Source organism: Dermacentor variabilis, chromosome 7, assembly GCF_050947875.1.
Source record: "Dermacentor variabilis isolate Ectoservices chromosome 7, ASM5094787v1, whole genome shotgun sequence".
Lineage (NCBI taxonomy): Eukaryota > Metazoa > Arthropoda > Arachnida > Ixodida > Ixodidae > Dermacentor > Dermacentor variabilis.
In genome coordinates this window covers 77,863,146-77,878,121 of record NC_134574.1, presented here as the reverse complement: position 1 = coordinate 77,878,121, position 14,976 = coordinate 77,863,146, and the positions used below count along the sequence as shown (strand labels likewise).

The following is a 14,976-nucleotide window of genomic DNA, read 5'->3' as shown; positions in this document are numbered from 1 at the left end:
TCTTACACTCTCTCTGTTAAGGTCCTCAATCATTTGTTGTGACTCGTCTTCATTATTGCTGAATAGAACAATGCCATCGGCAAACCGAAGGTTGCTGAGGTATTCGCTATCGATCTTTACTCCTCAGCCTTCCCACTTTAATAGCTTGAATACTTCTTCTAAGGACGCAATCAATAGCATTGGAGAGATTGTGTTTTCCTGTCTGACCCCTTTCTTTAAAGGTATGTTCCTGCTTTTCTTGTGTCGAATTAAGGTAGCTGTAGAACCTCTGTAGATATTTTCCAATGTATTTACGTAAGCGTTCTGTACTCCTTGATTACGTGATGCCTCTATGACTGCTGGTGTCTCAACTGAATCAAATGCCTTTTCCTAACCTATGAAAGCCATATAGAGAGGCTTATTGTAGCCGGCCGGATGCCCGCCGTCGTTGCTGAGTAGCTATGGTGTTGGGCTGCTGAGCACGAAGTCACGGGATTGAATCCCGGCCACGGGGGCCGCATTTCGATGGGGGCGAAATGCGAAAACACCCGTGGGGCCATACATTTAGGTGCACGCTAAATAATCTCAGGTGGTCGAGATGTCCGGAGTCCTCCCCTACGGTGGGCCTCATAATCAGAAACTGGTTTGGGCACGAAAACGCCATAATTTAATTTTAATTTTACGCCGGCCGGAAGGAAGATTTTTGCCGTACTCGGTCTCAACCCCACGCTCGTTGCGGAGCGGCGACATCAGCTCTCTGACGCTGAAAGGGCCAGCATTCAGGCCTCTCATTTTCCTCGCAACGTTCATCCACAGCACAGCGTCGGCAGGCGCAGGGCCAGTGCTGTGGCGCTTCTGAGACACGTCAGGGACGAACCTCGCTCAGTTTGCTTCGTAGATGCCACCCAGTACGACCGCTCGACTAGGTTTGCTGCCGTTGTGATCGATCACGAGGGTTCGACCCTAAATTCCGCATCTTTCAAAGATTCGACTCCATCGAGGGCCGAGCAGGCGGCTGTAGCTCTCGCCCTCCTGGACAATTGTAGATCGCAAATCTATCTAGATCAGTGGCCAGGGCCTTTACGTGTGGCTCCATTTCCGTGGAAGCGTCTAAAGTTCTCGGCGATAAGATTATATCCCCGCACACCATTACTTAGTTTCCTGCACATATCGGTTCTTACCTAGACTCCCTCACCAACCTCAAAGATAGTGCTCACTCTCCGGCGCGCGCCCTAAACCTCCGCAGTAGGGAGGACGCAGGTCTGCAGGATAGGTACGGGGAATTTAAAGAGATTTTATTCCCCTTTAACGAAGGCGCTTAGTACCCATTCTGTCATCCTAATGGTCCTACGGTTATCTAATCCGCGCATTACATGACCTGCGGAGCGCCACTCCTAATGTCTATTAAAATATCGTCTATACCCGTTTGCTCTCTGATCCAAGCCGCTCTCTTTCTGTCTTTTAAAGTTATGCCTAGCAGTCTTCGTTCCATCGCTCTTTGCGCGGAGAAGGGAAGCGCAGTAGAGAACGGCAGAAGACTAGTTGGTGTGACGAAATGAGGAAATTTGCGGGTGCTACTTGGAATTGGTTCGCTCGGGACAGGAGTAATCGGAGATCGCAGGGAGAGGCCTTCGTCCTGCAGTGGACATAAATAGGCTGCTGCTGTTGCTGATGATGATTATTAATAATGAAGTCACCAAGTACTATCAAATGGGCAGGGGGGGGGGGGGGGCTTTGCCGCCCGCGCACGGCAAACACTCCAGGTCTCACGCAAGCACACTCGGAATGTGGCAGACTAGGTCATATCTCAGTTTAGCTTTCCTCGGCATTATTGCCCCGTACGCCTTCGAGTCTATCTGCCCGGACTGCGGGTCGATTAGCAGCTGAGAACAGATGCTCTGGTGGTGCCCCTCGTTACGGGGACACAATCGAGTGACCGAGGAGGAGTGGAGCTCTGCCATCAAGACTTCCGAGCTTATCCCACAACTCCGGGCGGTGAGGCCAGGTCTCCCCGTTCTCACGTGGAAGCGGCCCGCGGTGCTCTTCTAAGTGCGGCGCCTCTCAGGACCTCATTAAACTTCTTTGTCTGTCGGTCTGTCTCAACTCTATAGTCAATAAACACAAGATAACGTCGACTTTGGGACAAGTCTTAACAGTGTTGCGACCATCTAAAGCAACATGTAAACTATGTGATGGCGAGCAAGATGAAAGTCGGTGTAACGGAGCATTAATCTTTGATCGCCGAGCTCTGAACCATAGCAGTGTGATTGTCCCTTACTTCTGACGAAAGTACTTTAGTCACAAGCATCCAACAAGGCTAAGAAGATCAATATTGCAAATTCTTTTGAAATGGGCAATGCAAGAATGAATGTCAGCGGCCCTTGCATGTGTTTTCCTGATAATTAATTCAAATATATTTATGCAAATTAGTGATGGGTGATAATAAACAAAAGTCATTGTCGCAAACAGGCTTGTCCTCATATAAAGCTTTCAGTCGCCTCTCAGCGCTGTCTCTATGTCGTGTGTCTCTTTTTGCCCTCTTCCTTTGCACTACAAGGGCCCTATAACGTAAAACTATTCCAATATGTTTTTATTCCAATCTCCTGACGTCAAATTTGCATAACCGCCGACGCAAGCATCGGGCGGTCACCCGCAGGGTTGTCTGAACAGACCAATCAAACGCTCTCCTCGTTCATAGGAGTTCACTTTTGTTTGCTTGAAAAACGAATAACATTGTGTACACTGAGCGACTTGTCTTATCTTATTGGCTGACAAGAGGCGAGGAGCACGCCCAAGTGGAGAGGGATACGATAGGGCCGAGCCACTGCGCTGAAAATCGATAACCGGATGACGAGGGTGGCGCCGGTGTCTGCGATTGGTCCGCTTTCCCTTACTTTGCTTGCGGTGGCTCGTCGACAATCGCGGCGGCATGCAACGGGAACTTAAGAATGACACTAAAACGGATCCTCAGCAAAGAAGAGTTGGCAGAACGAGGTTGCAAACGTGCCGGAAGTGCTCGAAAACGTTACACGGCCACGCAGAAAGTTTTATTGCGCGCAAATAAACCCATGCTCTCCGACAGGAGCGAGTAGCCAGTGCCTGAGCGATCGGCTGCAGCCATCTTTTATTCCTTTCAGAACGGGGCAACCTGCGCCTATTCAGAAGAAAATTCAGTTTTGTTCCGCATATTAATGCATCTTTATAGCGTAGACGTCACTTTGACGCGGTGAGTTATTGCGGTTTTGTGATGTCACGTGAGAGGCAGGTGAAGTGGGCGCAGCCCGAGAACTTTTGACCAATAGCCGAGGGATAATTGCGAAGAGGCGTCAAATCAGAAATACCTATTTTTCTTTTGTTCGGTCAAATCATGCATAATCCGTGTGAACATGTTATATCAGATGGGGAGCTATCGCGGTTTTCGTGACGTCGCGCGACAGACAGTTGAAATAGGGGTGGATGGGGGTGGTCCAAAAAAGTTTTTGACCAATCGCGGAGGGCTGATTGCAGAATTGGAATAGAAAAGTTTGGAATAGTCTTACGTTATAGCACCCCAAGTCAGTCATCAAGAACTAACTCGTCCAAGAGCGCTTGAGTAAACACATTTACCAGAGGTAACATAAGTTAGTATAAATCAGCGTGATTAGGCATCGTTCCTTTTAAAGAAATGTCTCGTTGTCTTTCTATTCATATTTTTTTCTAGAGAAGAACGTTTGCCAAAAGACACACACGTGAGGTCGCACTAATGCAACCTTCAACACGAAGTGATCTGTAACAAGATATTTCAACAAACTTGACGGAGAATTCTGAAGCTTCTGATAAACCTCGTGACGCGAATTTGCGAAGCTAACAGTGAACAAGTAAAGAATATAGCCTCACTTTTGCTGAAAGTTCGGCTTCGGAAGGAGCTGTTTTGACCGATGCAATTTTTTTCGTGCAAACAGCACTTCTTGAGAAAGACACAGTGTATTCGTGCTGTTAGATTGCAGATACTTTATGACTGTAGCTTTATCTTCCTGATACGCAGGAAATTCTAGCTAGTAAACACGAGGCAATGTAGACACGCGAACGCAGTAACACAAACATGGATAATTAAATAAAGCCTTTACATAATGTAAAACTCCATTCGTTATAATCAGGTGCAAATGAAAGGTGTTGGCACTTACTAAAAAAATTTTAAATTAGGAGTTTATTGGATGTGTTGTTTTTGTGCAGTGCAGAACAACGGCTATCATGGCGGATACCCGTCTTGCGCATCTCTTGCTCGGCCTGTGTGCGTTAGCAGCATTTGCCGGTTTTATTCTCACCCGCTTTGGATGCATGATCGTGGATGACAAATTGCACCAGTACCGCAACAAGGCCGAGGTCAAAGTCCAGGATTCAGTCGCCTTCAACGACGTAACACTCGTCAAGCCCACTGCAAGGTGAGCATTTCTCACTTTCTCCCCGATAATCTCATTTACCTCTTAGTTCAGATAACAGAAAAAAATTCCGCTAGAACCCAACTCAGTATCACTGTCGAGTTTAACGCTATCGGCAGTCAAGCAGTGCAGTGACGCACTGTATACCGCCGCCGAAGCGCATCACGGCTTAGCCGTCAACAGCCGGGCTTCTATGCTACGGTTCTCTTTGGGGACGCTGCGCCATCTACCGCCACACACGCCAATCCATCATGGCTTTTGCCTGGCCTGCGATATTTCACCGGTGGCTCGCCGCTGCGTGCTAACACTGACAGTTATTCTCCTTGTGCCCACGAGCATCCGTGGCGCAGCGCTGAAGCATCTTGCTGCATCGCTAAATGAATTATGTCTCTTCTTTTTTATTATTGAAGAGTGGCATAATGCCCATATCTTCTGCGCAACTAAAACGGGAATTTTTTTTATTGGCAGTCAGCCTCTGAAGCCTATGCAAGGGTACATTTATCTAGACTAGTCAGTCAGAGGAGACCCTGATTATGAGAAGGCAAATTACGGATGAAAAAAATGTGTAGCAGTTCACATGCGAAAGCCAAGCCGAGATCAGCAGCTTGGCGCTATCCTTAAAAGAAGTGCTTGACCATTGCACTCTACTGGCACAAACCTAAGGCGAGAAATTTGAAGGTATAAAGAAACTTTCGAAGTAAGGACCGTACAATGAGCGATAGACTTAGACGTTATGCGTAACGTTTAGAGACAGGAAGACAGCGATGTGGACTAGAGAGCGAACGGGAATAGCCGACGTTCTTGTTGACATTGAATAGAAAAAATGAAGCTGTGCAAGCCTCGCAATCCGTAGGGCAGATAACCGGTGGTCTGTTAAAGTTACAGAAAGGGTACATAGCAAGAGAATGAAGCTCATTCGAGGACGGGAGAGAATCAGTACAGAAAGGGTACATAGCAAGAAAATGAAGCTCATTCGAGGACGGGAGAGAATCAGATGGTGTGATGCCATCAGGAAATTTGCAGGGATAACTTCGAATCAGCAAGTGCACAACAAGGGTAATTGGAGGTCGCTAGGAGGAGCCGTCGTTCTGCAGTGGTCATGAATATAGGCGGCGGTGGCTGCTGCTGCAGTGGTGGCGGCTGCTGCTGCTGCTGCTGCTGCTGCTGCTCGTGAAAGAAGAGCAGGAAGTTATCTCAAGTACACAAGTATTTTCTCCGAGGCGAAAGGTTACTTTACATCTAAAACGGGTTACTTTGTTTTACAGCGAGAGAATGACCCTGGTGTTCGTCATATGCGAGAGCCATTTTGATCTTGGCATCGTTGCTGTGAAATCAGCTGTAGCCTACTCAACGTCGAGGCTACACCTAGTCATCATCACAGATAAACAGAACGAGGAAAAGATTCGAAATGAGGTAAGCCAGTAACGTATGTCGTAAACGCCGTATGTTGCACAGATGCGTCAGCTTTTTCTGAGAATCACGAGATTTTCAGGCGCCGTAGCGAGAAACTATGCGGGTGGTTTTCCGAGTCGAGCAGCAATTCTTAACGACCGCTTCTACTCATATACTCGAGAGGCAAAGCGGTATTCGCTTTCTTAACAACCTATATAATGGTGCGAAATCATAGTTAATCAAAAGATAGTTGATATTTCGTGGCACACGTGTGTCCCAGTCTCTCCATTTGGTCCTCGTTTATTGAGCGCTACCTATATACCGCATGTTGTATCGCCAAATCGCTGAAACCGCATAGATTATTTTGAACTGTATTTCAATATAGTTTGTGACTTCATTTTACGCCTTGGGTGCTACGGCCTTCCACGTAGTACAAACACATAATGCAAAAGCGAAAAACATTCACTTTTCTGAGGGTGTATTTTATGTCCTTTCTCTACCGCTAGCCTCATCGCGGCGTCAGTCAGCGGAACAGGACTCTTCCCAATGACGTCCACTCCTTCCTTCGTGGTTTTGTTTCTTCAGTTTCGTGCAGGACTCAGATGCGCAAGATCCTCAATGAAGAATTTCATCGGCAAGAACTCCTCTACAGAAAGAGCCCGCCTAGTTATTTTGGAGTCTCTGCTATGCGAAGTAAACGTACCGAGCGCACCATGGCACGAAAGGCTTAAGCTACCTGGTGAAACGTGTACCACTTATATTGATAGGATGCTGAAGCTCTGCAAACTAGTTCACTTGTGAAATGCTCGAGGAACATAAAGTCGATCATCTGCTGGTAAGGTTCGCGCAGCAGGATTGTAAGAGTGACTGGTAAGAAAAGTGTGGGGCTCTGTTTCAACCGTTACACTTTATTGTCGAATTGTAAATGTTGGGATAACGCATAGAACATTATGGAAGTTGCATAAGATGAGGGCACAGTTGTACGCACAGCATTTAATTTCATAGCAGTGTGTTAGCCCCTTCACCTAGCCTTTGCTTCAAGTAGACTCCAACATTTGAGTTGAATCAATATTAAGGCGAAAGCGTTAAGGGGCTCGTTGCAATGGCCCATCCCCGAAAAATAGTGGAATCTGGTCCAGTGATACAAAAAAGCAGACGGGTGGCACAAAAATATCATCATTAGCAATGGCTCATACCAGAAAACAAATACCATAATCTGGAATGCATCATACCACCATGGACTGTGCTTGCCTAGAGATGTCGGCCAGGGGGCTCCCGGACGTCTAGGGGCCCAACCACATTTAAATAGATCCAATAAAGTTTTATCCATCCATCCATCCATCCTTCCATCCATCCACCGTAAGCACACATAGCTGCAATGGCTCAGTATGAATGAAGGCACGACAAAAAAAAAGGAATGAGGCAAAGAAAGAAATAAAATATCAAAACTGGGAATGGCTTATACCCCCGCAAGCGAGCAGATACAATGACTGAATATGAAAGAAGAAATGAATGAAAGAGAGAACGAGAGAGAAAACATTTACTGTGAAGAGGGTGGGTGACTTCCTCGTTATTAGAAGCCATTAGTTCAGGGCCCCATTGGCTCACGCCACTCCGCGTGCCCGCCGGATCAGCCGTCGCTGCTTTTGCGGGTCTAAGCTGGTCAGCGCAGTCTCCCAGGAGGTGAAGGTGAAGGAATAGGGAGAAACCTGGATGGTGTGGGAACTCCCAGGTGCAAGGATTTACTGTGGGCTTTCCTCCACAGTAGGGACCGTATGAGGCATATTGCGTCGGGTGGAAGAAATGAAGATAAAAGAGACAGGGAAATGAATCAGTTTGAAGCTGTCGCCACGCAACGGCGTCTGCTCGGTTAAGGGAATCGGGGGGGAGGGGGGGGGGGGAGTCTTCCGCTACCTCTGTAATTCTGCAGAATTTCAGTGTCGTTCAGTGGTTCTGTCGGTGCGTCGCCTCGGTTGGACAGCTCTTCCAATGGCGCCCGCCTAGTGAGCTGTCAAGCTACCGCATTAGCGCGTTTACACCATGGAGAGAGGCGCGTCCAGGTGTACAGACGATACGCACCCTGTGTAACGATGTAAGGTGTAATCATGTAAGTATGCGGTTTGTGTAGGATGTCACTATCCTTTGCGCGAAAGTCCTGCAGGTGGTCAGTGAATCCGTGACCAGTGTGATGGGTCCATCCGTTGCCGGTATGGTTGAAGCGTCTACGATGGCTAGGGCGATATCAACCTCTTCCGCTGTGCCACTGTCCCCAGTGAGCCCTCGGGGAGTATCTGTACCCACGTCTGCCGAAGTAGTGAGCCACGTAGGTGTATAGGACCACCGGTGTGTTCGATATGCCATAGCCAAAGAATCGAGCCAGGGCTTGTGCTCTTGCCCTTCTTCGGCCTTTATGAAGGTCAGCATGGATATTCGGGGAAATGGGGCCACGTGAATTGTGTTGTAAATTCTGAGCTGAAGAGGTGTGCGGTCTTCCGGTTGTGGCTATCTTGGTGTTTGGTATCCTAGCCGGGATATAATGAGGCACCCCTGCATTGTTCATTCTTATTGCAAGGAATGAAAGAAAGGACGAAAGAACAAAGGAACCGAGAACAATGAAACAAAGAACGAATGAAACAAATAAATAAAAAAGAGAGAAAGAAAGGAACAAAGAAAGAAAAAGAAAGAAAAAAGAAAGAAATAGAAAAGTCTGCAAGTAAGATAGAACGAAAAGACCTTTAGATTGTGCATTAGGTGGCCGCATGTGTCGTTGAGGAGATCGAAACACAGCAAATTAAGTTTACTTCATAGTGCAGCTCGTCATGTCATACAAGAAGTCTGACCTCTCCGATCGGACAACTTAATGAATTACCAGGTGTGCAACAGGCTTTCGCATTCACGTGTAAAACAAGTGTAACATGTGGCCAATTTTTTTTCAAGGTGGTTGGTTCCCTGTTGTTTAAATGAGAAATATTGTTGATAGTGCGAAATAATTAGTCTGAAATATCCCCTCCCTTAAGTTAAAATGCAACAACTTAAACTTTTGTTCATATGAAATATTTGCTGATTAGTCGTGTGTACTTGGTATACGTGCCTGCAGACTAAAGTTAACGTACTAATGGGCATTTTGCAGACAATATGTCTTTTCTAGCTTTTGATATCGTCTTTTGTTTTGCCTTGGCTACCCCCCCCCCTTGTTTCCAGTACTCCTCCTGGCCAGATAGCGTCAGAAAGCGTGTGAGCTGTGAGGTGAAGCTGGAGTGGTTCCCCAAAGATAACTACCACGAGTGGCGCTATATGTTCAGACCTTGCACAACTCAGAGGCTTTTCTTACCGGCAAGTATGCGTCTGATGGTATATCCCCTTCGAGTACAACCTTTAGAATAGATTGTACATTCTGAGTGCTTCAGAAAGATATGTCCAGCTTACAGAATGGACTGCTTGCGAGAATGTTTTGTGTGCGCGTGTGAACTATGAGATGATGAACTAATACTGCAGTAGCAATTATAACGCATTCCAGGCAAATTTTCGCCGTTGCCCTGATGTTCCGCATATATATGTTTATAGAAAAATTTAAATGAATAAATAAACATTAATGAAATGCCCGCGGGCGGGATTTGATTATCATAGCTCGAGCACAGAAGCCCGTTACCTTAACCGTTACGCCCCACGCACAGGCCTCAAGGATCAGAATAGAACATCCTTAAAAATGTCCGTAATGAAAGCCAGAGCGTGAAGACGCTTGGAGCGTTCGCCGAAGGTGGACGGATTGCCGTCGGTCTCACCTCGTGCACTGTCCATGTGTGACATGCGTGACATGTGCGACATGGCCAACACCACCGGCGGCGCCCTTGAACATGCCAGCGTTGTCAGAGGTTTAGTAAGGGAAAGGGTGGTGTTACTTCTATCCAGCAGGGGTCGCCTTAAGTTTTGCGACTCACCTTACCTCATTGTGTTCGAAAAAAATAAAATCTAATGAAATAATTGCAGCGTCGTGCAATTACGTCATACCCGTGTACACGTTAACGCTTTCCAAGAAGTCCAAACACAACGCTGAAGCTTCCTATCGTCGATAAAGGCAGGAACTGCCAATTTTATTGCTGTTTTTTTTTAGTTTGTAATGTATTCAAAGCACCCATCCAGCACTTTGGAAAATTTACTTGACGTAAAACAGGACTGAAAACAACGAAGTGAGACCGCTGCATTATTTCATGCTTATATAATTAGAAAAAACCGGCTTTTCTACCTTCCAGCTCAGTTTCCTAAAACACTTTGCACATATAATACAAGCTTGCTGCACAAGTGCGTTTAGAAGTTTCTAAGGTGCAGCCACGTTTACGTATAGTTATTTCGTAAGTGTGTTTGCTTTTGATGTCCAATCTCGGCGTGCACAGTGTCGCACAAAGCGTGTGATCGGCATACGCAGATAACGACGTGCGTCAGCACAGTTATTCATATTAGCCAAGCTTTTCTGCATGACAAGAACACCACCGCGAGGGCAAAACAACCGTTCGTTCAATCTTCGCCGCAAATTCTTCATGCACGGTCCTCTCCTAAACCTCTTTTAATTATGGGCGATATACACGTACCAAAGGCTAGTGTCATCTTCGCCATCGTGGCTCCAATGTCGTGTGTTTTTTCTGCAACCTCTGCATTGGCCCGTACAGACCACTGCGCAGGGGCGCATAATGCCCGCGTTGTTTACATTGAACTGACGTTCAACTAATTAAAGAGGAGATAATTAGGCTTGAATATCCGTTACAAGAACGAGGACGGAAACGTGATGTGTATATGCCAAAAACATCACTTTTAACTAGCGTTTTCTTGGCTTCACTGTATGACTCCCAGAAAACACGTGCATCGTCAACAGCGCAGCACTTTGTATATTTACTATAGGTGGGCGCATACAAACTTTTTTTCGAATAGGAATCGAAGTAGAATATTTCATAGTGAATATAGAATCGAATATCGAATAGTCAGAGGAATACGCATACATTTAAGCAGAAATATTTATTTCGGTATAAGCGGGTACCGTGCTTATATTGACTAGAGAAAAAATGACTCCAAACTATTCCCGACATGTAACATCGGTTTTAAACGCACTATCACTAACTGTAATTACAATAACTGCAGGAATAGCTTCTCAACATCCTTCGAGCGTAGTTGCCACAAGCTTTCGATGAATAAATTGCTGCGATGTGACTAGTTTTCAAAAAACGCAAAATAAATAGTTCTTCATTAAACATCAGAGGCTGTGGAAAAAGAGAAAAAAACAGATGCTGTTGAAGAGCTTGTGTGCCGTCGAAACATGTAAAGTGCCAGTTTAAGAATCACGGGTTTCGGCGTGAAAGATGAAAGTGCTACAAGGATAGGCTACAGGAAACACTAAACTGCAGACTACAAGCCAAAGTCACAGGTTATCATGCAGGCATCCGCCCGGAAAGCAGAAACAGAATTTGCATTAACATACAGTGATGCAGTGAGCAAGTAGGGAAGGTAATACACATGCAGGCGCAGAAAGAAAAAGAACACGCTTACCGCACTAATTACTGAAGGATGTAAAACTACAATAAAAAGCTAGCAATGCACATTTCGTCCCTTCCAAATCCCAAACGGGAAGCCAAACCAGTTTCTTGCAGAAAAGCGAGCATGCGGCCGTGAGCTTGGTCGTCTTGAGAACAGCCATTCGGATACATGCAATGCTCAAGGCTCCTACACTGCAGGTCACGTAGGCTACAGTCCCTTAGTAGCGAGATGCACTGTTAAAGGAAAGCGAGGAACTCTAATATAAGGTGTTCAAGTAATTTGCAGAAGCACCATTTAAATTCAGGCAAACCTGTGTTCGCGATAAGCTTGCCGGACCGCCAGTCTGTATCTGGCACTCACGATAAGCACGATATGTCTTTAGGAACTTGAGCCGTCCGAACCCAAAGCATGGCTTAAGCGTGAGATTAGCCCATCGTATTGCTTCTTCAACTTAGTGCAGTCGCTTTCAGGCGTTTCATAAATGGTTTGGAACAGACGACTACTTCAGTAAGATGTACTGGATAGTTCTGCCATTTCATTTCGAAGCGAAAATTGTCCGCCATTTACTGGGACGTAGCGGGGGCTGAGCACAGACCAAAAAGAAGCACTCTAAGTTCGTCGGTACAGTCGACGGTGGCCACGCTAGTCTACTTCTATAGACAAGCAAACAACGCAGGGCGCAGGGAACATAAGTGCCAAACCAGGCGTGAACTGTGTGGTGGCCCACACCCAGCGGCGTACAAAATGTGTAAGCAGCGCTATACAACTCCATACGTGGTCAGAAAATAGAGAAACGACAGAGCACTATCAACCAACGTCAACAAGGACAATAACGACCCGCCGTCAAGATCAAGGTCCCGCGGCAGGTCCAGGTCCCGCAGTCACTCACGCTCCTGGGCAAGACGCGTGTCCAGATCCGGACCCAGATCCAGATCCCTATCCAGGGCGCGATCCCGATCAAGAGATCGCAGTCAACAGGCGGCTTCGAAACCCGGGGAAGGAAGCAACGGTTCGACGTGGGCCGACAAACTCAAGGGAGCGGCCATAGCGGACAAGACGCCGCGTCCCTGGGATACCAATAAAACAAGACTTATCTGGGCCGACGACGCGCGTACCTTTCCGGTAAGGGCCATGCTTTGTGACTCACCCCCAGTGCAAAGTATGGATCGTGAAATCGAAGGACTTAAGAAAGAGAATGCAGAACTAAAAGAAATGAATCAGAACATTAGAGAGGTGACGGCAATAAGGAAACTTTTAAACGAGGCTAAACAAGCATAAAACAAAGATAGCACTAATACGCGCAAAGAAGCCCCAGTCCCCGCGCCTGCTGGTGAGGGAACCATGTCAGCCAAGCGTAGGGCTGTCGAAAGTAAGCTCAAGAACACTGAACCACAGATGGAGGAAGTCAAACTAGCGCTGGCGTCTTTCAAAGACCACATGCAGATGCTTATGGACAGTGTCTCAGAGTTGACAATGAATGTAAACCAAATACAGACGGCACTGAATTACCCAAAGGAGGGGCTGAAGGCTTTTGGCGAAAAAATCTAAACCCTCGAAATGTCAATTAACGTAAGGGAACAATGCGGGTCGTCATTCCTCAGAGCTGCACTAACTCCCCAGGTGGGGCAGATGAATATGCAATATGGCTCACTCTAAGAGGGAATTTCGAATATGGCAGTGGAATTGCTGGGGGTAAAATAACAAATCCAGCAATAACTTATGTCACTGCAGTCTAAAGTGGATATTATCGCACTTCAAGAGACAGGATATGAATATGTCACACTCACTTGGTACAAAGCCATAGAGTGTCAAACGTTCGGTAGGGGGCTGTATGTGCTTGTAAATTAGCAGCTTACACACATCCCACATGACTTAGGCATCATAGACGAAAATTTGGAGTACCTCATGGTTGAGATTGTAGTACCAACTTCACACAAAAATCAAAGGAAAAATACCTTATTCGTGCTCAACGTCTACATCAATCCGAAACACCAGAAACAACACTTCAAGAGATTATTCGAAAAGGCTACTAATCTATCTGGAAGTAGACCTCTGATATATTAGGAGACCTCAATGCAGCCCACGAGCTATGGGGTTACGTTACGACGAGTGTCAAAGGCAGGAATCTGTGGAACCTGGTCTTAATCACCTGGTCTTATCCGTGATTAAGACCTGGTCTTAATCACGGATAAGACACATCCTACAAGGATCGGCAATTCTGTCTGCAGAGACACCACACCTGACCTTACGCTCATTAAGAACGCAGAGCATGTTTCATGGACTAACACAAACATGAATTTTGGCAGCAATAATTACGTAATAAAAGTCAAACTGGAAGTTGAGAAAGGCCGAAATCAAGAATTCGAGGTCGTAGATTGCGACCTTTTTCGTAAGAGCCCAAAGCGGAAAAGAAACCACAAAACTCAATCTCAGAGACTGGTGTGAGAGCATCAGAAGGGACATCAAAACAGCGTCCAAAAGGATTTTTACAGACGCTAATGTAGAGGCAATGGACTTGAAACTTGCCCACCTAATAGAAGCCAAGGAAGCCATAACCCGAAGGTGGCGGGCCCAAAGGCTAAATCGTAGGCTGAGAAAAAGAATTGCAGAACCTAACAAACAAATCGAACAACACTGTAACACCCTCTGCCAGAAACAGTGGGACAAGTTTTGTGAGTCAATCGATGGACAAATAAGGAACGGCAAGGCGTGGAAATTGATCAAGCATCGGCTGGATGAAGAAGGCACTAAAGCCAACCAGAGACACAGCCTTGATCGAGCTATACACGTAGCCCTTAAGGATCAGCCCATCGAAAAAGTTACCAAACAAGTAATTGACAAATACCTACCAGTTAAAAATGAGCAGGACCAACCACTTCCATCAGAATACAGGGGAGCCGCTCAACCTGAACTCGTCCTGAACTCGACCAATGATGCGTATTTCTTCATTTTGCCAAAGCCTTTAACTCTGTGACCCATGATTTACTTCTGCTTAAGCTGACTGAACTTAACTTGGACGCAAATGTACTCGAGTGGATAAAAAATTTTCTTTCTAACAGGACGCGGTTTGTAAACACTAATAACTGTAATTCTCGGTTTTCTAACGCACCAGCAGCTGTTCCTCAAGGGCCAGTCCAGGGTCCACTTCTATTTCTAATCTATATTAACGATCTTCCGAACTACGTTCTTTCCTCTTCCATAAAGCTTTTCGCGGATGACTCTGTTCTTTACCGTAAAATTACTAATCCTTCAGATTCCCAAGAGCTGCAGGACGACCTTAACCGCGTAATTGAGTGGTGTTCTAATTATGCATGCAACTAAATTCAAATAAATGCAAGGCCATGCGTATATCTCGTAACACTGCCACGCACACGTACTTTATTAAGGGTGCACCTCTGACGTCAGTTACCTCGTACAAGCGTCTCGGCCTTCACATATCAAATAGCCTTTCTTGGCACTCGCATATTGACTATGTTACTAAAAACGCTAATCGCATGCTTGGTTACTTGCGCCGTAATTTTAGCTCTGCGCCTTCGTCCATGAAGCTAACTCTTCATAAAACGTTCGTTCGCTCCAAATTGGAGTATGCTTCAGCCATTTGGGATCCGACTCCGTCTTCATTAGCTTCCACTCTTGAAAGTATGCAAAACCGCGGTGCACGCTT

General features: G+C 46.2%; 1 protein-coding gene across 5 annotated transcripts in view; it reads left to right on the top strand.

Moving 5' to 3' along the window:
* The window catches only part of LOC142587550 (glucoside xylosyltransferase 2-like), a 98,377-nt gene that overhangs the window by 56,459 nt on the left and 26,942 nt on the right, over positions 1–14,976 (top strand). For all 5 annotated transcript variants that reach the window (XM_075698636.1, XM_075698638.1, XM_075698640.1 and 2 more), the window contains 3 exons: positions 4,192–4,400; positions 5,663–5,810; positions 8,991–9,122. In XM_075698636.1, the coding sequence (XP_075554751.1) occupies positions 4,192–4,400; positions 5,663–5,810; positions 8,991–9,122 (489 nt within the window). The remainder of the gene's footprint in view (positions 1–4,191; positions 4,401–5,662; positions 5,811–8,990; positions 9,123–14,976) is intronic.